Genomic DNA, 25,139 nt, shown 5'->3' with positions numbered 1-25,139 from the left:
AGGTAATGACCCGATCGTCAGAATACACCACCAGAGTTTACAGTTCATAATAGATCAGAAAATTACCACTGGAATACAACACAAGCTTATGCTAAACTATTGGAATTTAATTTCACCCCAGAATATAAAAAGGGCAAAGAGAAATTTGTTGGAGATGCACTTTCCAGGAGAAATTCCCTCATGGCAATGTCTCTGAAGTGGAACAATCTTACATTGCTAATTCTACGTAGAACTGTACTTGCAAATCATGTTTTGGAAAAACTGTTACTGTCACCAAACCACTATGTTGATCAGAACACACTACACTCACGGATCATTAGACATAAAGGAAGAATCTATCTAGGCAAAGAAACCACTCTGAGAACAAAGCTCCTCACTCTTTACATGCTTCTGCCATTGGGGGCCACTCAGGGATGAAAGCATTCTACCCTAGGATCAAAGGTATATTCCACTAGCCAGGGCTCAAATAGCATGTTGACAAGTTTGTCACTGATTGCCCTACTTCTTAGAAAAACAGGGGGTTGTCCCCATCCTGGATTTGTAGACCCACTTAAAATACCTAACATGGTATGGACTCACCTGAAAATGGTGGATAGACTTCCAAAGTTTGCACACTTTATCCCCCTATCTGACCCATTTATAGTGCGGACAATGGCTCAAGCAAACATCAATAATTTACATGTCAGCTTTGGCAGGATATTTTCAAGAGAATGGGCAGTGAACTACACTATATTTCTGCATATCATCCACAGTCTAATAGACCGAATGAGAGTGTAAAGCATTGTATTGAAAACTACCTACGTTGTCTTGCATCCTCCCAACCCAAGAACTAGTCTACACAATTTGAAATAGTATAAAGATTCCGGTAAAAAGGGCCGTAACCCAGCAGCATTGCTTCTGATATAATTTTTTTAGTCAGTTGCCATCAGGGCTAGAGTACATAGATGTCATCATCGTGCATTTTTTTATTTTTACATTGTTCCCAGAAGAAATATCTTAGCAAAAGTTGGATATAATGCATTCACAGTGCATGGATTTGATAAGTGGAAGAATGTGAATGATGAAAAAAATTGTCCAGTCTTAGGCCATGTATGTTCTACACCTTGCTCACCACACAACAATCCAGCCATAGAATATGAAGCATTATTGAATTAGGCAGCCCATCTAGAAAATGTTGTGGCAAGGAAAGTCCTAGATGGTATTGTTAGCAACCCACCCATAGTCTTTCATTTACAAAGGCCAAGAAAATGGCAATTTCTGGTCAAATTTTAATATACTACACTACAAGGCGATTAGTTAGCATAAATCCCATCATAACTGGTGTTTCTTCGACATTAGCACCATATATCTTTTAAGAGGATATTTTAATTATGGGATAATTACATTTATGCCCCTAGTTGTGCCTCACTCGGCTGTTTTACCCCTAATTTCCAAAGTCACCGGTTCTGTCCAAGTCACTTCGCTCCTCTTATGCTTTTGCCCTTTGACCGTTTGACCGTCAGTTCGAAAACTTCATAACTTGTAACACCCACGATGCGGCTATATCTCCCACGTGTCGAGGCACCACTTAGAGGCATAACCGCATTGTGGTTTTGTGGCAAGAACGGTCATCTTCACACAATCCCATGTACTGAACAAGAAAGGGGTAAATAGAGTTGGCTTAAAATCTCCACTTCACATAGTAATGACCAAGGTCCCCGTCGAACTCCCACTTGAGTTCGGTAGCATCACCTGCATCGGTATCATCGGTACTTGCAACTGTTTTGGTAGTATCTGTGAGTCACGAGGACTTAGCAATCTCAAAACCCGCGAGATCAAGGCTATTTAAGCTTATGGGTAGGATGTGGTAATGAGGTGGGGTTGCAGTAAGCGCAAAACAAATATGGTGGCTAACATACACAAATAAGAGTAAGATGAGAAACTACGCAACGGTTGTGAAGCTAGAAGTGACCAAGAAGTGATCCTGAACTACTTACGTTCAATCATAACTCAAACCGTGTTCACTTCCCGGACTCCACTAAAAAGAGACCACCGGATATTAACAAATTTCCATCTGCCACATAACCGCGGGCACGGCTCTCGGAAGTTTAAACCATGCAGGGGTGTCCCAACTTAGCCCATCACAAGCTCTCACGATCAACGAAGGATATTCCTTCTCCCGAAACAACCCAATCAGACTCGGAATCCCGGTTACAAGATATTTCGGCAATGGTGAAATAAGTCCAGCAAGACCTCCCGATGCACCGACCGAGCCTGATAGGAGTAGCGCGATCTCGTTCTCAGGGTACACCGGATGAGCTAAGCGTACAGGTACCAACATAACCCAAGTTTGCAAGATGATGAGATTGATGAGTCCTCGTGACTCAAAGATACTACCAAAACAGTTGCAGGTGCCGATGCTACCGATGCAGGTGATGCTACCAAACTCAAGTGGGAGTTCGACGAGGACCTTGGTCATTACTATGTTTCGTTTCCTGATGATCACTAGTGGAGCCCAGTTGGGACGATCGGAGATCTAGCATTTGGGGTTGTCTTCTTTCCTTTTGGTTCCGTAGTCAGACCTATGTGTGTACTCTGAATGATGTATGCTTTATTTAAGTATTGTGTGAAGTGGCGATTGTAAGCCAACCCTCTATTATCCCTTTCTTGTTCATTACATGGGATTGTGTGAAGATGACCCTTCTTGCGACAAGACCATAACGTGGTTATGCCTCTAAGTCGTGCCTCGACACGTGGGAGATATAGCCGCATCATGGGCGTTACATAATTAATTCATACTAAATCAGAAAATGCAAATAAGACACCAAAATGTTCGGCAAAATATCACCTATATGTCAGTGTCATTTGCATTCATGACAAAAGTTTTGGAAAGTGCCCATCCGAGTTTTAGTTCTTATGATATCACCATGAATAGTAAAATATAAAAAAATGAAAAAATTCTAAAAAAATTGGTGGCAAAGAATGGCAATTGTTTTAAGTGCTTGCCAAGTTTCATCAGGGAATCATGTTCGTGGATGTCGTAGCAAAAAAAACAATCAACACTCCAAAATAGATTGTTTTTTTGCCATGACTTCCACGAATGTTGTTCCCTAATGAAACTTAGCAAGCAATTCAAACATTTGTCATTCTTTGCCACCAATTTTTTTAAGAATATTTTGAATTTTTTTTATATTTTACTATTCATGGTGGTATTATAAGAGCAAAAACTCGGATGGGCACTTTCCAACACTTTGGTCATGAATGCAAATGACACTAACATATAGGTGATGTTTTTCCGAACATTTTGGTATCTTATTTGGATTTTTTTGATTTGGTATGAATTAGTTATGAGGTCTTCAAACTGACTGTCAAATGGTCAAAGGGCAAAAGCATAAGAGGAGCGAAGTGACTTGGACAGAACCCGTGACTTTTGGAAATTAGGGGTAAAACAGTCGGGTGGGACACAACTAGGGGCATAAATCTAGTTATCCCTTTAATTATCTAGCTTGGCCAACAAAATTTGAGCCATAGTGGCACATCACAATCCATCTTGGCTGAAAGAACATCGACCCAGCTTGTTGCTCCATTGACATGTGGGACCTAGCGAACTAGTAAGTTAGCAGGAAACAAAACCAATTCTGTCCGATGGGAAAATCCACCGGCGATGACTCCCCCATTCTCCTTCTTCCCTAAACCCAACCACGGTGGTGGGATGAAGGTGAGGCGCTGTGCTAGGTGGACCATGAGTGACTCGCTAGTGGCAATGTGTGCATTGTGAATCTAGTGTGACACCGTGGTGCCCTGCGAGTTCTTTGAAATGGATTCCTCGGTAATTTGAGTTCAAAACCATTTCAATTTTAGGAATTTTGCAAACATTTACTAATCCACACTACACGCAGAGCTTAATCCTCTTTTTACATGGAGCGATACCAGCATTTTTGGTTGGTCCGTTGCAAGTGTGTATGCTAACATGGTACCAACCGTAGTAAATTTTAGTCACAACTATGCGATGATGATGATGCATATACCCCTTTGTTTAATTTATGTTTCATTAGTAAGTAAGCCAACTTACTGAGAACTATAGTACATTTAGTTCACAATGTCTAAGAAGAGCAGGTGGATTGTTGGATCTGATACAACATAATACAAGTTTATTGTACGGCCATTGAGATCTGTAATACAATTAGTTCAATGGATAGGTTTCTTTTACCATGTATCAAAAAAATACAACAAGAGTTACATTACATGAGCTCCAAAAAAAAACTCTTAAATTGGCACTCCTCGTCGCTTCCTACCTAACAAAGCACTACCTTCACATGTGTCATGAGCATGACTTGTAGCAAAATAAACAAATGATTTATGAGGGGGTAACCTTGATTCCCATGATGTTAGAATAAAGTCTCCTTCTGGTCTAACACTTGGATCTACTATAAGTCCCCCCAATGTCACACTTGGTGATTCCTCCTTGATTGAAACATTAATTGTATAACGTGTCATGCTAAGTGGATGCAAAGCAAAGTCTGTTATGTCCACTTGATGACCTTGTGCTAAACGCGTGCTTGGTTGCACACCATCTATGGATAGGTTTCTTTTAAGAAATCTTATTGCCTTGTCCAATGTGCAACGCCAAAACCGAACATTGAGATTTTTTCTCAACACATCCGCGTATGAATTTGCTGCGATAAGTGAACCTTGCATATTGTTCAACACCTTCACAAATTCATCTGCTACTTGAACTAACCGTGGATGTTCTGCAGGGTCTATGCTCCCGAATGCCAATGCCTTGAAAAGGTACCTCAACTCATCATTTGATAGAACAGTAAGGAAAATTGGTTTCACCGATCCAAACCTGCCTAATATTTTTAGTTTACTTATGATGATTATCTTACTTCCTCTGCCTATTCTTATGAAAAATGAGCGAAACTTTTTCCAATCATCGTCCCCTACATCAGAAGCAAACTCGATAACGACCAACAACATTCCTTCCATGGTCCTTCCATGGTCAAGTATGCTCATAATGTTGTCTCCATCTAAGTGCAATACAGAAGGGAATCGCGAGCGAACCCTTTCATCGCCGCACACATGGGCAACCAAAGTTTTCTTCCCAGTTGTTGGACCACCTATGACCGGGAGAACTGGGAGTGCATGATCTCCGTGAGGGTCGTTGTGCTGCAACAAGAAGCTCAAGAGCTTTTGCTTTTCAGCATGTCGGCTGAACATGAAGTTGTCGGTGTAAAGATAAACGTCGTATGGCCTACGAGACATGCGCTCACATCCACCCAGAAGCACAACAAATTCTACCATGTCAGCTATAGCAATTTCTAAACTTTCCAAGGCACTGTGCGACTCAAGGTGTGTGCCCTTATCAGTTGTTGTTCGTGAGCGCTTGGCTAAATACAAACTGCTGCTAGATGAATTGTTGCTGCTAACCTTGTCAATGCACGCACCATCTTGGAGGGCTTGGTACCTCGAGTTATCCAGCACACTGTATCCTCGGTACATGGCCTCTGAGAGCGTCTTGAGCTGCATCATCATCCCGGAGTTGGTTATGTATCGTGTGTCTGCCTCCTCGACGATGGTGCAAGCTCTCATCAGGAGATGCTGCAAGTTCTCCAGCACCTTCTCCTCTGACTGTGCATGGCTGGAGGATTGGTACTTGTTCATCAGGAAGGAGATGAACCGGCTCACCAGTTCACTTGCAACTACAGACTTGGCAACCTCCATGTTTGAGATTGATGAGGTAATCTGCCTTTTGGTCTCTGGACAAATTTAACTGGGCTGGCTTCTGCCAAGTCTTGCATAGCAAGGATGACTTTAGCTGCAACGAGGTTGGCTGAGACTGTCCAGCCACCCTTCTGCACTTATATGTGCACAGGCAGCAGGGAAAAATTGGTTAGTATTTTTAGTATTCACATTAAGTAGGTCCAAATTAGTTTTTTTTCTATTGACTCCTTCTATACTTATGTGTGTACTCTACTGTACCAAAGTACCACCGTGGAAATTGCCTGGGCTAGATGAACGACAGTTGAGAAGCATGGCGCAACAAATTGGCAAGGAAACAATATGCTCCATTTTTTATATTGGTCAATGAAGATGAGGATCACCACTCAATGCTTCAGTAATCTTTGGGAGGAGATTTGACCATTTTGTTTGTACATTTTTGCTCCTTTAGTCCTTCAGAACGCAACCAGTATATATGTGGCTTATTTTATGGTAGTTTAGTCTTTAACTGAAATCCGTTGCACCATGTGCATTCTTCACATTGCTACAAAAAATGGAAAAAGTAAAAAAAGTATGATGCAACTTCGGACGATAGAGACTTGATTTGTTTGCTGTTTGAAACTAGGAGTCGTCTGCCTGCATGAAATTGTTGTTGCCCCCCGTAATGATTAGGGTTAGAGCAATTATCAGTTCTAATTATCTAAGCATCGGACATTATGAAATTTCAATAAAACTCATCTCCTGGGTGTGGGGTGGAGATGCTGTGCAATATAGCCTGCCACGGCAGCAATAACTCCCGCCCTGGGACTCAGCAGTGGCACTGGAGAGCTCCTCATTGTCGTCGGGGTTGTCTTGTACAGTCAATCTTATCATTACCGGTCGTCTTTCTTATAGCATGCTTATTCCTGGAAAGGCAAGCCAAGCGAGTAAAAAAAGAAAATTTAAGATAAGGGTCGCCGAGTGTTAATTCTCTATGTAATCTAGTCTGAAATATGCAGGTTAGCTAGATATATAGCTGGTGTTTGTGTGTGTTTCTTCATGTTTTCACCTGTGACGGCACATATGGCAGCCTCCATGGCAAGCAAAAAGACGATGGAGAACGAAAACTACTGCTGGTCGGTCTTGTTGGCGTCTGGATAAATTGACTAGCCTGTGCCAAGTCTCAAAAAGGTTCTTCGTAAATTAGGGAAGTCCCCAAACTATTGACTACGACGAGTTCAAGGGTGGGTGTCATCCTCCCATTGTATTGGGTACTCGGCTTAAAAAAAAATCCTGTAGTGACACACGGCTGCTTACATCTCTCCTTATAAACTAGGTGTTGTATTGTATATTTTAACGAGTGAATGACACACGGCTCCTAACATCTATCCTTACAAACTAGGTGTTCTTGTATTGTATATTTTCACGGGTGGGTGACACATGGCTGCTAACATCTATCCTTACAAACAAGGTGTTCTTGTATTGTATATTTTCACGGGTGGGTGACACACGGCTGCTAACATCTATCCTTATAAACTAGGTGTTCTTGTATTGTATATTGGCCTAGTACCCAATAGAATACACAAGCTGCGATCCTAGCAAAAACATATGAGAATGACAAGCCAGCTGCCCAAACGTCAGTAGGTAGGCCCAAATTAATATCGTTATTACATGCCAGCTTGTACATTTTAATTATCTTTACTACAAGAAAAACACATAATGCCGAGTATCAGAAATAGAGCAAAGGCCAAATACACCTCGGCAAAAAGTTTGCCCAGTGTTACACCCAGCAAAGCTGACTCGGCTTCACCCATGTCGGCAAAGCGACGTAAGCCGAGTGTTTTTATCAGGGACTCAGAAAACGGTTTGCAAGTATATATAAATCAGCAGCTCTCGGCAACTTAAAGATGTCTGACGGCCAGCAGACGAAAAGCTAGGTGTCGCCGCTCGGCTTCCATTTCAGCTAGGGGTCAATCAGAAGGTGACACGTATCCAACATATGAGCCGAGTGTCTCATAGCCAGTTCACGGCATAGGAGTATGCCAAGGGACACTGCTCAGCTTCCATTTCTGCCAGGGGTCAACCGAAAGGTGTTGTTGACGTATAAATGTATTACTTAGTCTCTTTCATAAGATTGGGTTTTTGGTTGCATTGGCTTAAACATATACTTGTACATTGTATCAAATCCAAAAGGTCATGCACTTCTACAGATGCCATGTGTCCATAATATAAACTGAGTTCCTCATAGGCTGTTCACGGCATAGGGGTAAGCCGAGTGTCGCCGCATGGTTCTATTCAGCCAGGGGTCAACCGGAGGGTGCCACATGTCCTTAAGGTATGCTGAGAGTTTCATCTGTGATACTCGGTATAAACGTAAGCCAACACTTAAAAGTATCCTAACTATTAACTGCGACGTGTTCAAGGGTGGGTGACACATGGCTGCTGACATGTAGCCTTATAAACATCATTTACTTGTGTTGTATATTGGCCTAGTACGCCATGGAAAACACAAGTTGTGCTCCTAGTAAAAGCATGTGAGAATGACAGCCAACTATCCAAACGACATCAAAACATTGACTCGTATTTGTAATATTCATTCACAGTAGGTAAGTCGAAACTAATACTACTTCCATATAAACGTACATATTTTAGTGACTTTTCTACTCCCGGGTGTGGGTACACTTCTATCTACACGGTTCATAGCAGATTGTCTTCGCTCTGAGATCCCAACTAAATTTACTTGTGTTGTGTGGGACAGTTCTTCACTTGCGTACATGTACATTAACACGAATTCTGATACTTGGCTCCATGTGCTGTCAGTCTGCTGCAGCATAGAAAGCTGATTACGAAAAGTCAAACACAGAGGTGTGCCACGAGTCAGGCTCCTGTGAGAATCGCAGTACCACATGACGGCTGAGATAAGGGGTGTGTGTAAGCCTGGGAGTAGCCACACCTTTCCGGCATCGAGTATATGTGCACTCTACTCTAGCAAAGTTTGACGGTGGAAATTGTTTGAGCTTTTCCGGATGAACTTCACTCGAGAAAGCATGGCACCACTCCTTGACAAGGAAAAGGTATGCGCCCTTATGTTTTCATCAGTGATGATGAGAATAACTACAGCATGCTTTACTACTAATCTTTCAGAGGATATTGTTGCCCAAAATCTTACAAACAAGCTGCTGGAAGGTGCGAGGAGGAGGTGGTGTTGCGACTTGCAGGTCATCATTATTGCCTGGATTTTCAAGCTAGCCTTGTACAGTAAATTTTGTCGTTACCGGTCTTCCTATCAAAAGAAAAGTCAAGCAGGGAGTAAATAGAAATGTAGTAACTCAGATGCTGGCTTCTTTAATCTTTATGTAATCTGTGTATGTTCCTCCTTCACAATAAAGGAAGTTAAGTTTCCTTCAAATTTGTGTCGAACTGATCTTGAATCATGATTCTGCTCTAGATTTCTAGTCCATTTGGTCATCACTGCAAGCTCGTTTTCCTTTTCTCTTTCCCATTTTCCTTTTTTTAGAAAAGGAGGATATACCCCCGGCCTTTGCATCTAGACTATGCATGCAGCCATTTTATTAATTATCACAAAGACCTTACAAAGTAATACATGAGTCAGTCTAAAGCCAACACCTGTGGCTACTCCTATCCACTTGATAAAGGGTTCCGAATGTCCGAGCCGAATACCAAACAAATGTCGCACCAAAGCCTAACATCCAAAGCCGGATGGCCCAACCAAGCCACAATGCCGGGAGTGGGTCACACACCGGTCCGGCGCACTCTCAGAGGCCGCCACGCCATCGTCTTCTACCGATCCATCTCCAGAGCAGGTACTGACGCACCGACCTTTACAGGCATGTCGTTGACGCCACCACGGCGTCAAACAACTCCACCATCCTGTACGTATCGATCCACGCGTATGTCGCTGAAACTCGGCGGTGACATGCCATCGGGATCCGTCGTCGGCCTTGCGGATGATATAATACCGCTCCTCCTCTTGTCCCCTTCAGTCAACACTTGCTTCAAAACGATGCCCCTAGGAGGGAGAACGACACCGAAGGCGTCATCATCGTCCGATCCGGTAGACCCAGATCTAGGGTTTCCCCTGGAACACCCCTATCGAGTTGACGTGACCTGCAACGACGATGCCTCGAGAAGGAAACGACGTCAGAGATGCTGCCATCGTCCGACAAGACTGCAGTCAGGCGCGGTTTTCACTGGAAGCCGCATCGTCACGATCTGGCAGCTTGCTAGAACCTCACGGAGCTTTGCCATAAAGGCGTAAGCCGCCTCTAGTACTCCGGCGGATATCCTCCATCCCTTCACTGGAGCCCTCATCGCGCCGCCGACCATCTACTTGAACAATCAACTATGGATCTAGGTGGGATCCAGATCTGTGGCCTCCGCCATGCCCACCATCGCCAGCACCAGCAGCCATGGGGTCGTCGGTTGCCGTCGCACGGCCAGGGAGCCACCCTGGCCTCGGCATAAGCCCCCAGCCCAAAGTGCCCCAGCCGCCTTGAGGGGTTGTCGCCGCCTCCTCCTAAGTTAGCGCCTTGGCACCGGGCGCCGCCGCCACCGAGGCCAACGCCGGCGGCAGGATCCGTTGTGGGTTGTGGGGCTGGCGGCGCTGGGATCTGATCTTTTGAAAAATATTGTATCATCGCATCCAAAACAATAAAATTTGGTAGTGTGGGTTGTGAGCTTGTCTAAAGAAAAATCGCCAAAATTTAAGATTCCAAATCAATAAAATTATATTCATCATGAAATATGCTGTGCATTATAAACTGAGAATGGAGGCTAGCAGTGTCAGAGCAGTTACCAAAGCGCAACATCAGTGTGGCCCAAAAGTCGTGCAGAAAATCTGTGGAAATACCCAACAGCAAACTAAATGGATCAGATTCAAATCTCGAAAGACAAACAAGATGCTAGTAGTCTACTACTGCCTCGTTGCCAAATTATTGTGCATACAATATTTTTCAAAATTCAAACATAGTCCAGGTTTATAGATAAATTTATCAACATTTACTACATCAAATCAATAACATTAGATTCATCATGGAATATATGCACTATAATTTGGCAAGCAGGGAAGTATATTACAGAAAAAGAAACAGAATGAACCAGAGCTTAAACATCCTAGATGGGGTTGTTGTCCTTCATGAAACAGTTCACGGATTGCATCGGAAAAAACTGAATGGGGTGGTTCTTAAAATCGACTTTGAAAAAGCTTATGACAAAGTCAAGTGGTCTTTCCTTCAACAGACTCTCAGAATAAAAGGTTTTTCTGCTGAGTGGCGCGCTATGATCCATAGTTTCGTGTCTGGAGGTAGTGTTGTCATTAAAGTCAATGATGACGTTGGCAACTATTTCCAAACAAAGACAGGATTGCGACAAGGTGACTCAATATCGCCCATGCTATTCAATATAGTGGCTGATATGTTAGCGGTCATGATTGAGCGTGCCAAGGTGATGGCCAAATTGATGGGGTAGTGAATCATCTAGTGGATGGTGGCCTATCTATCCTCCAATATGCCGACGATACGATTCTCTTTATGGATCATGACCTCGAGAAAGCAAGAAATCTGAAATTAATTTTATCAGTATTCGAGCAACTCTCAGGGCTTAAGATCAATTTCCATAAAAGTGAACTGTTTTGTTTTGGCGAGGCTCAAGACGAAGCCCATCTGTATGGTGAGCTATTCGGATGCGGATTGGGCCAGTTTCCGAGCACTTATTTGGGGATACCGATACATTATCGGAGACTCACAAATTCTGAATGGAAACACGTCGACGAGATACTACAAAATAGATTTAATAGTTGGAAAGGTAAATTGCTATCTCTGGGTGGAAGGTTGGTCCTCATAAATTCAGTACTAAGTAACATGGTACTATATATGATTTCCTTCTTCAAATTGCCGAAAGGAGTATTACATAGATTGGATTACTTCCGATCAAGATTCTTTTGGTAAGGTGATAGCGAGAGAAAAAAATATCGGCTGGCTAAATGGAGTGTGGTTTGCCGTCCCAAGGAACAAGGCGGGTTGGGCATTCATGACCTTGAGGTTAAGAACAGGGCCCTCCTCGGCAAATGGTTGTTTAAGTTGTTGACGGAAGATGGTGTATAGCAAACCCTCCTAAGGAGAAAATATGTGGGTTCTAAGGCGGTATCCCAAGTATACTGGAAGCCTGGGGACTCTCATTTTTGGGCCGGACTAATGGCAACGAAGAAATATTTCTTCCGCTATGGTTCCTTCTCAATTAAGGATGGCTCGGAAATTAGATTCTGGGAGGATAAGTGGCTAGGTAGTGCTACTCTCCGGGAACAATATCCAGCTATGTACAATATTGTGCATCACAAGGGCGATAGTATTGCCAATGTTTTGGAATCATTTCCGCCAAATGTGACGTTCAGAAGGGATTTAATTGGACCTAGACTCCAATCGTGGAACATACTGCTCCAACGGTTAACCACGGTACAGTTGTCACAAGGGTCCGATATCTTTCGTTGGAACCTACATGGGAATGGGCAGTTCTCAGTGGAGTCTATGTATAGAGGTCTGATCCAGTCAGATGTGCCAGTTGATAATAATAAGAAGATCTGAAAGATGAAGATACCTCTTAAGAATAAAATCTTTGCGTGGTATCTTCGTCGCGGAGTCATTCTTACTAAAGATAACCTTATTAAGAGGAATTGGCATGGAAGTACGCAATGTGTATTTTGTCCGCATGATGAGATAATAAAACATTTGTTCTTTCATTGTAAATTGGCTTGTTCTATATGGTCAGTCATTCAGATAGCTTATGGCTTATATCCTCCGTGTAGTGTTGCTAATATATTTGGCAACTGGTTACATGGTATTGATCACAAGTTTAGAATTCTTCTTAGGGTGGGAGCGCTTGCCATGATTTGGTCACTTTGGCTATGTAGAAATGATAAGGTTTTTAATGATAAAGTACTTCCCTTATGCAGGTTATCTACATATGTACCGGGACGCTTCGTCTATTGTCCTCTCTACAGCGAGTGAAGAATCGAGACCTGTTTACGGAGGTGTGTACACGATTGGAGGCTGCGGCGAGGGATACTTTTACGGAGGTGTGTACATGATTGGGCCTCCTACCGTTTAGGTGTCATACATATATTCATCTTTGTATTTCGCCTTCTTCTTTTATTTTGGCTTGTAGTGAGGACTTTATTGGCTGTGTGCATCTTAGTTATGCAAAGGCCGGGTGTAATGCTTAAATCATTTAAGTAATAAAGCACCCATTTTCAAAAAATTAGTTTACCACCTCAAGAATCAAGATACAGTAAAGGCAGGCTAACGTTCAGCTCGACAGCTAGAATGCTTGCTTAATTTAGTCTTCTGTAAACAAGCTCAATCTCCGCATCTCCTCTTCCCTAGTGGCAACATTGTTCGTAAGAGCAGCAAAGACTAGCTCGTCCTTGATGGCATCGTCCATCGACGACGGCAGCAGCATCGTCGGGTCATCGAGGAACTTCTTGGCCTGCTCAAGGTAGATGTCCATACGTGGTGTCGCGAAGAGCCGCGTGACCCCCCTAGCTGTGAAACGCTGCCGGTCATGTGAAGACTCGGAGGACGAGGCATAGGAGCGACCCTTCCAGGGGCCGTACCTTTCCGGGTCCAAGAGCATTATGGCCAGTTTTTTTTGTGGCTTCTAGAATAAGCTGCAATAAGCTGCCCCCTACCTAGCTTATTCTAGAAGCCCAACCAAATTTATCTTTTAGAAGCCTAATAGTTAAGACTTGACTAATAGGCTTATAAAAAAATAATTTGTTTGGGCTTCCAGAATAAGCTGGGTAGGGGGCAGCTTATTCTGGAAGCCCAAAAGAGCTAACAAAAGAACTGGCCCTAAGAGATCCTGCAGCTCCGTCATGAGCAGCGGGTCCGACTCCTCAACCAGCATATTTTGAGCCTCCACTAGCTTGCCATACGCACGTTTGGAGTAGAAGTTGCCCCCCATGGTTTTTGCCTCCTTGATCATCTTTGCCGTCTCCAAACAGGCCTCCTCCCTCTGTGACTCCACCGGCTTCTCCTCCTCGAAGTCTGAGACATCTACGCCGGTGCGCCACACGGTCAGCATCTCTGGACGCGCAACAAACTGCTGCCTCCCAGAAGAGCTGCACATCACATTTACGAAGCCTATGAACATGCATGCAATATGGTCTCATTCCTAAATCCTAATACAAATATCAGTTGGAATTGACTGGTATTTGGTACCTGCTTCTGTATGAGTAGGTGGCCTTGAGGATCTCGGTACTCCGCTCGCTCTCAATGGTGGGGAGGCGGAGGTCAACCATGACCTTGCGCACTTCCCTTCCATAGAGGTTGCCGAGCCTGATTGTCACCAAGGTTTTGGTTACCGGTCGAAATTTCGATATTTTTCATGGTTACCGCGTATTTCCGTGCCCCTCGGTAAATCCCCGTACCAAGCAAAAAAATATCAGTTTTTTGAATTTTTTGAATTTAAACACTCAATTTATAGTAAGTACGTAGGATCTAATTAATGCCATGAGAGTAGGTTCTGGCGTGTTGGTAGCAACCTAGTTCCTGTTTTGAGAGGTCTCTGGTTCAAATGTTCGTTCATTCATTTATTTGAATTTAAAATTCAACTATAAAATTTGTTTGAAATATTCTCAGAGGAGAAAGGAGGGAGGGGGGGGGGGGGGGGCGCAACGGAGCCCTTTTATCTGGGTCGGTGAATGATCAGAATCACATTTCCTTCACTAAAAATTTTCAGAGGACATGTAACCAGTTTGTTTCTACATTTGCTGCTGTGGTTCTTGATAGTCTGCATGGCTGCTTAATTAGACCATTATTTCCAAGCTCAATCTCCGCATCTCCTCAGCCCTACTGGCAACATTAATGTTAAGAACACCAACCTCCTGCTGGACATCGTCATCCGTAGACGGCAGTGGTATCGTAGGGTCATCGTGGAACTTCTTGGCCTGCTCTAGGTACTCATCAATGCGTGGCGTTGCAAAGAGCCGCATGGTCTCCATGTTGCCCCTCGCCGCGTAACGCTCCAGGCGGTGCGAAATAGACGAGGACGCCGTGTACGGTTGGCCGTGCTTGGCGTACGATTCTGGCGCTTCCAACAGATCGATGATCCCCTGCAGCTCGGTCCTGAGCTCCGGGATGCAGCGCTCCCTGTTCTGGGCCTCCACTAGCAGAGCCTTGGCACTGCCAAGGTCTCTCATGTCCTCCGCCAGGTACATCGCCTGGTGAAGCATTTCCACCGCGTGCAAACGGGCCTCCTCCATCAGTAACTCTGGCGGCATCTCCTCCTCGAAGACCTCCATGCTGGTGCGCCACACACTCATTGTCTTAGGAGGCATGCTGATGAACTCTGGCCTCCCTGAAGAGCTGCATTTCGGTCATCACAGACATATTAAAGATGATTTCATTTGATGGTTTACACTGATTATCTCATTGATTGCTACCTGTTTTTGATGGATACCGTACCAGCGTGACTTCGATCTCCGTGCTACGCTCGCTGTCGATTGCCGGTAGAAGAAGTTCAACAATGACCCTGCGAACTTCTCTGCTGTAGAGGTTGCCAAAGCTTACGCGCTCGTGACCCTTGCCGCCGTAGGACTTTAGATTCCCAGAGTTCACCTTAACTATATGTAATTCGCCAATGACCCATTCCATCTTCAGTTCGAGCTCCTCAATCGCGACCGTAAGCAGCCCGGCGAGGCACTGGGCTACGGCCATGATCAGGCCAGCACCGCCAGTGTCCTGGACGTGACCGTCAGACATGAGCATGATGCTGGCGACGCGACCGTCGCTCACCTTGCGGTCGGTAAGGATATTGGCCCCGGTCCGGAGGCCGTCAATTATGTTGGTGGCGCCCTGGGCCACAAGACTGTCGATGAGCTGCTGCAACTGCCGCTGCGAGGCCTCGGTGACCTGCTGCAGCGGACAGAGCTTGGTGGCGATATTAGAGAATGTGACAATGGAGAGTCGGTCGATGGGGCTGAGCTTCTGTACGACAAACCGCATGGCGGTCTTTACTTGGTCTAGCTTCTCGCCCTCCATACTGCCACTGACGTCCATGACGAGCACCAGGTCCAGGCCCGGCCGGTCACTGGTGCTGTCGCCACCGGTGAGCTCCAGCATCACCTTTATTTTACACTCTTTCAGTGGGGCCCTTTTGCAGTGCTTGAACGCCAGCTGCACGCTCAGTGTTCTTTGTTTTCTTGGTTCATCTTCATTATTCATTACTAGTTTTCTTGTCTATCGAATAATGGCCAGCTACGGCTGAAATGTCCTTTATCGAAAAAAATTATTTAAGTAGGCTAAAAACTAAGTACTCACATTTCTTAGCATATCTATAAGTGGCGGATATCCAACTCGGTGCCCAGGCTCATCTGCTCCTGCTCAAAACAAAATTCACAATAAATACTAGAAAAAATAAAAAAATTCCAAAAAAAAAATTGTGTGGTAGATAATTTGATGCGTGAGGTCCGGTACAAATTTCGACTCATTTGGACATCTGAGGAGCTCTCGGCAAAAAAGACAAATCGGATCAGAACAGTGCGTGAATAGTAAACTTTTTTACCAACACTGTATTTGTCTTTTTTGCCGAGAGCTGCTCAGATATCCAAATGAGTTAAAATTTGGACCGGACCTCACGCATCAAATTATCTACCACACAAAAAATTAGAATTTTTTGAATTTTTCTAGTATTTATTTTGATTTTTTCTGAGCGAGGGTGCAGATGAGCCCGGGAGCAGAAACTCCGCACTCTATAGGTGGTCCCTATACATATAACTGGCTGTACGTCACCTACTTTATGTATATTCCACAACACTTGGTTTGGTAAAAAGTGTTACTTTAGTGCATCTGCAGTGTTACAAACCTTTTACTGCCTAATAAAAAATAGATGCCAAAATATAAGTAATCTTATTGACGAAGAGGTTGTCAAATGTTACTATTTCTGCAACAAGAGCGTGGAGTGTTACCATATTCAAGCCGGCTTAGTGGAAATTATATTCTATGTTATCCCCGTCTCTCTACATAGATGCAGAGATGTACCCATGCATATGTTTTTGGAACGATACATAGATAAAGATAGTAAGAAATTAGCAATTGTGCCATTAGTGACCACACCTTGTATATCGTCGACCCTTGGTCTCCGAAATCGCGGCGCAGTCTCGGTCTCATTCAGCATACTGATGATTACACCTATACTCGGCCTTTGGTGTCGATCGGCATCCACACAGCTTAAAGCTATTTCGATACATCTCTTCACTTGTTTGGAATGACGCTCCAGCGTGTAAACTGATCTTGTCTGTAGCTTGTTCTTCCAGTTCCCATGCACCTACCAGTATGTAACATAAAGCGTGGCAGTTTCTCGAATTATATGGAGATATTATTCATGAAATACGTACTACTAGTCTCAGTAAAGGCAATAATTCCGCTTACAAGCTCTATGAATTGTTTTTTTTTTTAGATCAGCTCTATGAATTGTTGGGTAGCCATTTCAGCACTCCGAAAAGTAGCCGTTTGGTCCAGTCATTATCTTTATGATTAGCACACCCAAACTGAATATGTCAAACTTAGTAGAGATTATACCCGCATCTATGTATTCCGGCGGTACGTACCCACTATATGACAAAATGACACATCATATATGTTATCGAGACCATCGGTCTAATGTATATAATTTTTCAATTCACATAGATGATTAGACTTACAGTGTTCCTACAGCACTTTTGGTCATTTGTGTTTGTTCTCCTCTGAAGAGCCTTGACAAGCCAAAATCGGCTAATTTCGGCACCATATTTTCATCTAGCAATACATTCGCTGGTTTTAAATCCAAATGATACATAGGAGGATCCAATTCCTCATGAAGGTACTTCAGACCCTGACAAATCCCCTTAGTTATTGCGTAGCGTGTGCACCAATCATGTCCAGTAGATTCATCTACAGCAACAAACAAAGGGCAGCCTCCATAAGTGTATGTTATGAATGGTTGCTTAACATGCTATATCATAATACAAGCAGAGCACCCTGCATCATACCAGTAAGACAACCATCAAGGCTTCCATTTTGCATATACTCAAAGCAAAGGGCTCTCTGTGTCATCTCAGCAAAAACCAGTTTTCCATTGTAAGGCAGAAATTCTCGCCTAGTTTCATGGCAATAGCCAAGTAACCGCACAATATTTTTGTGCCGTAGAGTTGCAAGGTTGTGATACTCCTTCTCAAATTGCTCATCATCAATTCCTGGAATGTAATGAAGCACCTTCACAGCAATAATTTCCCCAGTTGTATGCTCTCCCTGTTCAACATATCAATGCATGCATGGTTTAAAGTTCTGTTTGCAGCGATACAGGTAACACGACTAGGCATAAAATTTGTCCATACTGATACATGTAACACAGAGTATTGTTTTTTGTCAGATTATAGTGCACCAGTGTAAGATCAACTATGCAAGCAGTCATTAACAAAGATAAATAGAGAACAAAATATTTGTGTTTTGTGAAGTGTGAACTTGAGCAGTTACTCTCTGCTGGGAGAACTTGTTCTACCAGCTCAAGTAAATGCTGTACACGGTGGTGTTTGAAATTAACACGAGCATGTCTGGTTATTAAAGTCTCATCATCACTTGTACCTTATAAACATTTCCGTATGAACCTGCGCCAATTTTCATGTCCGTAGAGAAACCTTTTGTAATTTCATTCAATAACCGGAACGACAGAACCCTTGGCGCTGCATGTACATTTTCCATGTTATTGCTTCCTCCGATAGAGAAACAAACACAAATGATTACCTGAAATAAACCATATGTCTATATTTTACATGTAGAACAAGCAATAGAGATATATGACTAGTCTAACTTTCTCTCCATGTGATCTCCATCAAATGACCAATCGAGCTTGCACAAGATCTGATCAGTTTGATTGATGTATCAAAAGACAACGCTCAAATATGATACAAGATTCTGTTTGGAGGAAGAACATTTGAAGCAACAGCTACTGGATGGTCAGCAATAGGAACGATGAATTGAATACATACTTGAGACTTGCCCGTGGGGTGATATACAGAACAAGCAATAACTTGGAAACTGCTATGCAGATCGATGTCCAGTCATGCGATCAAAATCTGCGTCAAGCAACAAAGATGCAAAATTTGTATTAAGATCAACCAAGTTAGATCTCAAGTTCTGAACATAGTATATAGTTGGAACGAACATGAAACGAATCCAAGAATAATCTAACATACGAGTAGAGGATAAAAATTAAGGTGAATTGAGTTCAAAAGCACAATACAGAGTGCTAGCTATAGACATGTTGAACAGAGCTAGAAGATTTTTTAAAACATCTTCGAACAAAAAGAGAGAAGTCAGAGCAAAATGACTATTGTGAATCAACAGACCTGTTAGCGCTCAACTTCATACACCCATGGCAATGAGGCGCAGGAGATCGAGAGAATGAGCAAATTGTGCTAGCTGGACTCCAATTAGTAGCGCTAGGTGTTGGTTTTTGTGGCAGCCACCTAACTAAGTGCCGTGTCTGGTTGTGTTACCATGCTTGTTGTCAGCAAGTTGAGCCACTTGCTATCTCCACGTGTTCTCTCGGGCCGCGACTTATTGAATGGAATTTTTCTTCGCATACGAACAATCTTGACTAGTAGCCGGCTGCTGCAAGTGGGCATATGGTTATATTTGTTTAAAAACCTACAGATCTGATTTCGGTCAACGTACGCTGTCTGCTTGCATGACGCATTTTCGTTAAGTGAATACTGTACCTAAAGTTGGACTGCAAATTAAGTCAATTAATTCAGACATACCAGCCAACTACTTGTGTCCTGATCGAGTTCAGTTTTTTCCGTGGACTAATCAACTACTGACGTTCATCAAATCCTGAGCCGAGGTTGGTTCTTGCCATCAGTGGACAAAAGTCACTGAGCCATTGAACTCATTCTGCTTTTGTTCTTGCCACTGAAGGGAAGAGAGAAGGGCACACCTTGTAGAGCTCGCCCGCCATACAGAATAACACACAATCAGCACGGCTAGATTGCAATACATCTTTTTACGGGACCAGAGAACATAGAGAAGAATTACTTAAGTTGTAAGGTCAATCGACACCACAGCTTGCACATACCTGTTAGGAAATGGATCTAGCATATATGCGACGAAGCGAGAGTGCACGCACAAATCTTGGTGAAACTGAATGATAGTGATAAGGGGTGTACCTGCATGCGTAATAAGTGATAGCATATAGTACTCCTTCTGTAAACTATTGTAAGACTTTTTAGATCACTAAAAGTCTTATACAGTAATAGTTTTCAGAGGGAGTACCACTTATTAGCTTCGTAAGACTTGACAAAGTCTACATTTATGGCAACAAGACGAATGATTCTCTCAATGAGCTAGATTCTGATGGCTAAGAGCATCTAGAACCAGACCTCTCAAAACCCCCTTATAGGTCTGAGCAAATGGCCCGGTCACTGTCGGATCACGAAATTGCCATCCAACAAGATCCCCCAAACTCAGCCCAAACGTCTGGGCTGTCCGGCACCCTCAAAACCCAGCTCATATTTAGGGCAGCCAGTACAGGGTCGCTACGTCGGACCAGCCCATGCTGGCCAACCCCATTCCCACATAAACAACACTCTCGACCGCTCCCCTTCCGCCAAGGTCGTCCCTGGCATCGAGCCGGACCCAGTCGTCTAGGCTGGGCTCGTGAAGGAGGACTCGAGCTCCGCATCGGCAGACAAGGAGCTCGCCCACTATGCCGCCCTCTAACGCTCGCGTATGGACAAGGGCGGCTCTTCGAGCTCCGTGACGCCCCATCGTCCACTCAGGTGAAAGCAGCAGCTGCAAGCGTAATCGCCCAATGTCGTCCCCCATTGTCCGGCATCGGTCACCGCTGGCACCCATTCATGTGGCCGCTGGCTGTTCGTGCCACGTCAAGCACCCCAACCAACCCCGCGGTGGACGCAGGAGTCCGAGGCACGGGCCCTTGACTCAGCTCGCCCAGGAGAAGGCACGGAAGGCGGCGACCAGATCTCGTCGGTGCAGCTGTGCCCCCATCAACCGCACGTCATCGTCCGACGAGGAGGACAAGCTCCTTCGCGAGATCCCTCGCCGCTCATTGACCAGCGTGGAGACGGACGGCCGCCGCCGCAAGAATGCAAAGGCCTTGTGGGAGGGCAACAAGGCATCCCAGTGGACAGCCGCTGAGAAAGAGGTGGCCATGGCCAAAGCCTGCTACCTCGCTACGGAGAAGCCCCCGGGGCCAGACGTCTCACCGTCCTTCCCTGCACCTCGTCCTCGTCTTTCGTCACCAACAACAGTTCCTTTGACTCCAACGACTCCCCTGACGACAACCCCTAGGCCGTCTTCGCCATGTACTACAACCGCCGCCGCCGAGATGACAAGGGGGAGGACAAGGTGCCGTGCCGGTGAATCATGTCCTGTCCTATTCTTAAATACCTGCATATATAGATGCGATGAACTTGCAACTCTTTTGGTTGTCCGAGTCCGACGATGAACTATGCAATGATCTTTTGGTTGTCCTATGAAATGTGGAAGAATCCTTTGTGTTCTATGTATGCTCTTTATTCCTATGTGATATACGTGCATGGATTTGTATGGATTTGAGGGGTGGGAAATACGGGATCGACTGCGGAGAGAGGGGGGAGGCAAATTTGGCAATCCTAGATGTAGATGCTCTAACAGCAGGGTATCTCTACTACCTAAAAGAAACGTAAGGTTCCATTTCCCCTCTTACATTCCCCCTCTTCGTCCAACCCCTTCGTACGATCCCCCCTCCCCTCCAGCGATTTTTTTTTCTCCCGACACCGGTTTTCTCCCCACCGATTTTCTCCCTCTGCCGATGTTCTTTTCTCCCTCCAATCGACTCTATCTTTGGTAAAGAAATAATTCACATAAGGCAACCAAGCGGAATCAATCAACAATCAATCGAAACGCAATCAATTCATTCATGATGGTGATAAATCTCCTTCCTTCTTTCAATCAAACGTTGATCAATCTCCTTCTTTCAATCACTTCCTTTTTCCTATCACCATGGTTTACTTGGCGCCAATGAAAATGAAAATAGTCAGATCAGTCAATATACGTCCTTGCGTTCTGAACCATGAGTCGTGTTAGAAGAGAAATCGGGTCTTAGCACTCATGCCGATGGGACCCAGGATGGGCCGTCCTGGCTCGAAGAGGGTCATGGCACCACCGCCTGTGAACTTCGTTCCCGCTCCCGTTGGCCCTCCACCGCCGATCGCCAGGCAACATTTTATCCATTCCTGCTTTTAGTTATTTGCATTAGGAAATATACAGAATTGTGCTCTTTGTCAACCAATTGCAGACATGTAAGGTTCAGCGAAATAGAAAACCTACATATATACAGTAGAGGTTGGGACGCAACGGCAAAGGTTTTGTATGCTCGCATCAAACATACCCGGAGTGGAGCAGCCATCTTTCACGCCATCCTCATCGACCAAACTGTAAGTATTCAAAGAAGATATGCTATCAAGTGATCTGCTGATAATATATTCAACATGCTGCTAATGTATGCAATAGGTTTCCAGGGGGTCAAAATGGATGTAATTGCATTTGATCCATTTCAACCGATCGCATATCGCTTCAGCGACAACCTACGTGCCGGCTCAGTACACTTATTCAAAAAAGTTGGTTTTGAACCAGCAGCTATGCATCTGCCAGTTGCATTGCCGGTGCCATGTGACTTTTACATCGTCCTCCACTCGCGCACTGAAATACTTCTTGCCAGGGCCAGCATTAACATCCCTTCGTTGCCGCCACGATTCATTGATTTTATAGATGTCTACAGCCTCAGAAACAGGATGCTTGCAGGTGCATTGTATCATCTCACAATGAATTTTGCTAACATGTAGTTGAGCCAGACTTTCTTAACAAATTCACATCATTTTTTCCCAGATGTCATTGGCATAGTGATGCATGTTAGCAAAATAATGTTACACAGGTCAGACGACCGTACCACACCATACCGACATGTGATGCATGGCAGTGGGCTAACATTTTATTGCTCAACCAGGAGGGAGTTTATCTACCTACGTGTCTGGGACCAGCATGTGTCACGCCACTTGATGCGGTGGGGACTAGCAAAGCAGGGGCTTTGGACTTTAGGTGCCACACTGCTTGAGGTCAACAGAGCACAACGTGAGTGCTTGTGTAATCGAAGAATGTTTAACATGACCATCTTGTATAAAAATATGGATTGTATGTTGTTTTATTAAACCTATTTTGTACGGTTCTTGAAAACGACATACATGAGCCAGCTTGTCTTCCAACCAGACAACCAGCAGTCCTATGAGCTGGCAGCCTGCCGTGCGGCACTAGGAGATGCTCAACCGGGCAAGCTTGATTGTTCAACGAACGAGCCATGTTCACGTTCAACGAATGAGGAGGGTTCAAGTTTGATGCAAAATTCACTTCGATGCTCTATAATGATGTTCAAATGTTATTATGTTCGCACAGTCCGTTTCGGAAAAAAAATATGTTCGCACAGCCACTTAGTGTTCGTCGCCTCTAAAACAGCTTCACAAGGATCTATTTTTATAGTACGTGTTGTCATCATTATAAATCCAGCTAGATGAAAGAAATCAATGACAGATCAGATTCTGTCCGGGATCAACTGCTATATCTATGTTCTTTCCATTTTTTTTGTTTCCCCACTAATTCCTTGTGTAATAATGCGCATTAACTTTAATTAATTAATACGGGATCACTTTCCTATCCATGGTTGCATATAAGTCTACTTGGCATACGAACCTCACGCACTCTTCGTGGCATTGGCTTCCTGCTGATCTGTCCCCGCCTCCAATTCAATCAGCTCGACTATCAACCCGGGTGCCACGCCGCTAAGATAAACGCAAGCAGACTCCTATCTAATTTGGTTCGGTAAGACCTATAGTTTATTCATGTTTACCATGTATAATTAGCCCCATGTTTGTGAGCATCGACTCTATGCAAACCACATCCTGTTTACTATTTGGGCTTCGAGCATAATAGAATAGTATGCTTCAGATGAGGTTGCAGAAATACACGTACCCACATATAATCGGTGACTGGCTGGGAGAAGGGGGCCTCCATCCCTTTGCGATGCGTCGGCTGCAGCTCCTCTCCACGCCGCCGGAGCAAACTCCAGCACACAGAAACCGCTCAGCCTCCGTCTTCCGCGCGGACGCCGTCTCCCGGCCCGCCGTCACCGTAGCGCGCGCAGCCTGCCATCAATGGCGACGGCCCACGCAGCCCCCATCACCATGGCCAGGACGTCCGCCTTCAAGGACGGCGGCACCACATCCTCAACGAGCACAGCGGGATAGATCGACGCCGGACGCGACATCGCCGTCGAGCATCGCGAATTGCCGGCGCGGTTACGCCGGCAAGGAATTCGGCGCCGACGCAGCCGCTATCTCCTTCCTTTCCGTGAATGACGGCGAAAATTGGAGGATATTTTGGGTAGGGTTTCCACCAGTGCTGATTTTGCGATCGTGTTGTTGATCTGTGCCATCCAGGGGATCGGACGGTGCGCATAGTGGCACAGCGGTGTTGGCAGGCCCAAGTTGGGCCAATTTAGAATGGATGGATGGTAGCACTTGATGTAATAGGCCGTTGACCAGATTAGTTCTCGTGGGTGGGCCAAATGTTATACTACGCTGTGTTTTTCTCTTGTACAACGATGCCTCCATTTTTTATATTTTCTCATGTGGACAATATCTAATGTATGGTAAACGGTCCTAAAAAAATAGTCTGATGAAATGTTGTGACTCAAGAGAATGCAAGATACTTGTGGTACCACGTGCTATTAATTTTATGGATATAAAATACTCCCTCCGTCCCAAAATTCTTGTCTTAGATTTGTCTAGATACGGATGTATCAAGTCATTCTTGTCTTAGATTTGTCTAAATACGGATGTATCAAGTCACATTTTAGTATTAGATACATCCGTATCTAGACAAATCTAAGACAAGAATTTTGGGATGGAGGGAGTATGTATCATTTTAATTTGCATCAACAACACGATCATTTATGCTCTTGAGGTAATGTCAACTGAATTTCACTGTAGACATTGGACAACTAGCATACTTGCATGAATAATTTTTAAATCATCATCATTAGTGATTTTAATTCGTGGTATAATAAACAGGAGTGCATAAGTCGAATATGAATTGGAATGAGGTAGAATAAGTGTGCACTCTACAATCTTACCACGGTGGCCACGTAACAGAAACTTTTTTTTGATACTATCTTCCTTGCAGATGAAGTCTCCGACGCGATCGAGTGATCGTACTCCCTTCAAAGACATGTCGAACTCTACGAACCAAAGTAATATTTAATGATTTAATGTTGTGAATTTGTACAATCTGATGCACAAGAAATAACTAAATTATTATTCTGTTTTTTAGGTGTCATCGATATTAATAATGGAGGGG

General features: G+C 44.2%; 2 protein-coding genes and 1 long non-coding RNA gene across 3 annotated transcripts; all 3 read right to left on the bottom strand.

The window, feature by feature from the left end:
- Positions 1 to 4,245: 4,245 nt before the first annotated feature.
- LOC123048207 (uncharacterized) lies at positions 4,246 to 5,703 on the bottom strand. Its single transcript, XM_044471355.1, has one exon. The coding sequence runs from the start codon at positions 5,701 to 5,703 to the stop codon at positions 4,246 to 4,248; it is 1,458 nt and encodes a 485-aa protein (XP_044327290.1).
- Positions 5,704 to 14,392: 8,689 nt separating this feature from the next.
- LOC123051033 (uncharacterized) lies at positions 14,393 to 20,727 on the bottom strand. Its single transcript, XM_044473783.1, has 10 exons — positions 20,278 to 20,727; positions 19,229 to 19,343; positions 18,315 to 18,473; positions 17,723 to 17,981; positions 17,558 to 17,624; positions 17,396 to 17,465; positions 16,809 to 17,019; positions 16,014 to 16,072; positions 15,154 to 15,932; positions 14,393 to 15,059 (listed from the first exon to the last, which is right to left on the bottom strand). Exons 1-10 carry the CDS (start codon positions 20,583 to 20,585, stop codon positions 14,501 to 14,503), a joined length of 2,586 nt encoding a protein of 861 aa, XP_044329718.1. The 5' UTR covers positions 20,586 to 20,727; the 3' UTR covers positions 14,393 to 14,500.
- A 950-nt stretch (positions 20,728 to 21,677) lies between these two features.
- Positions 21,678 to 24,186, bottom strand: LOC123051034 (uncharacterized). Its single transcript, XR_006423927.1, has 3 exons — positions 23,754 to 24,186; positions 22,062 to 22,166; positions 21,678 to 21,967 (listed from the first exon to the last, which is right to left on the bottom strand). It is a non-coding gene; the product is annotated as an uncharacterized lncRNA (long non-coding RNA).
- Between the last annotated feature and the right edge of the window lie 953 nt (positions 24,187 to 25,139).

This window comes from Triticum aestivum, chromosome 2D (genome assembly GCF_018294505.1).
Source record: "Triticum aestivum cultivar Chinese Spring chromosome 2D, IWGSC CS RefSeq v2.1, whole genome shotgun sequence".
Classification (NCBI taxonomy): domain Eukaryota; kingdom Viridiplantae; phylum Streptophyta; class Magnoliopsida; order Poales; family Poaceae; genus Triticum; species Triticum aestivum.
This window is presented reverse-complemented; position numbering and strand designations above follow the sequence as displayed.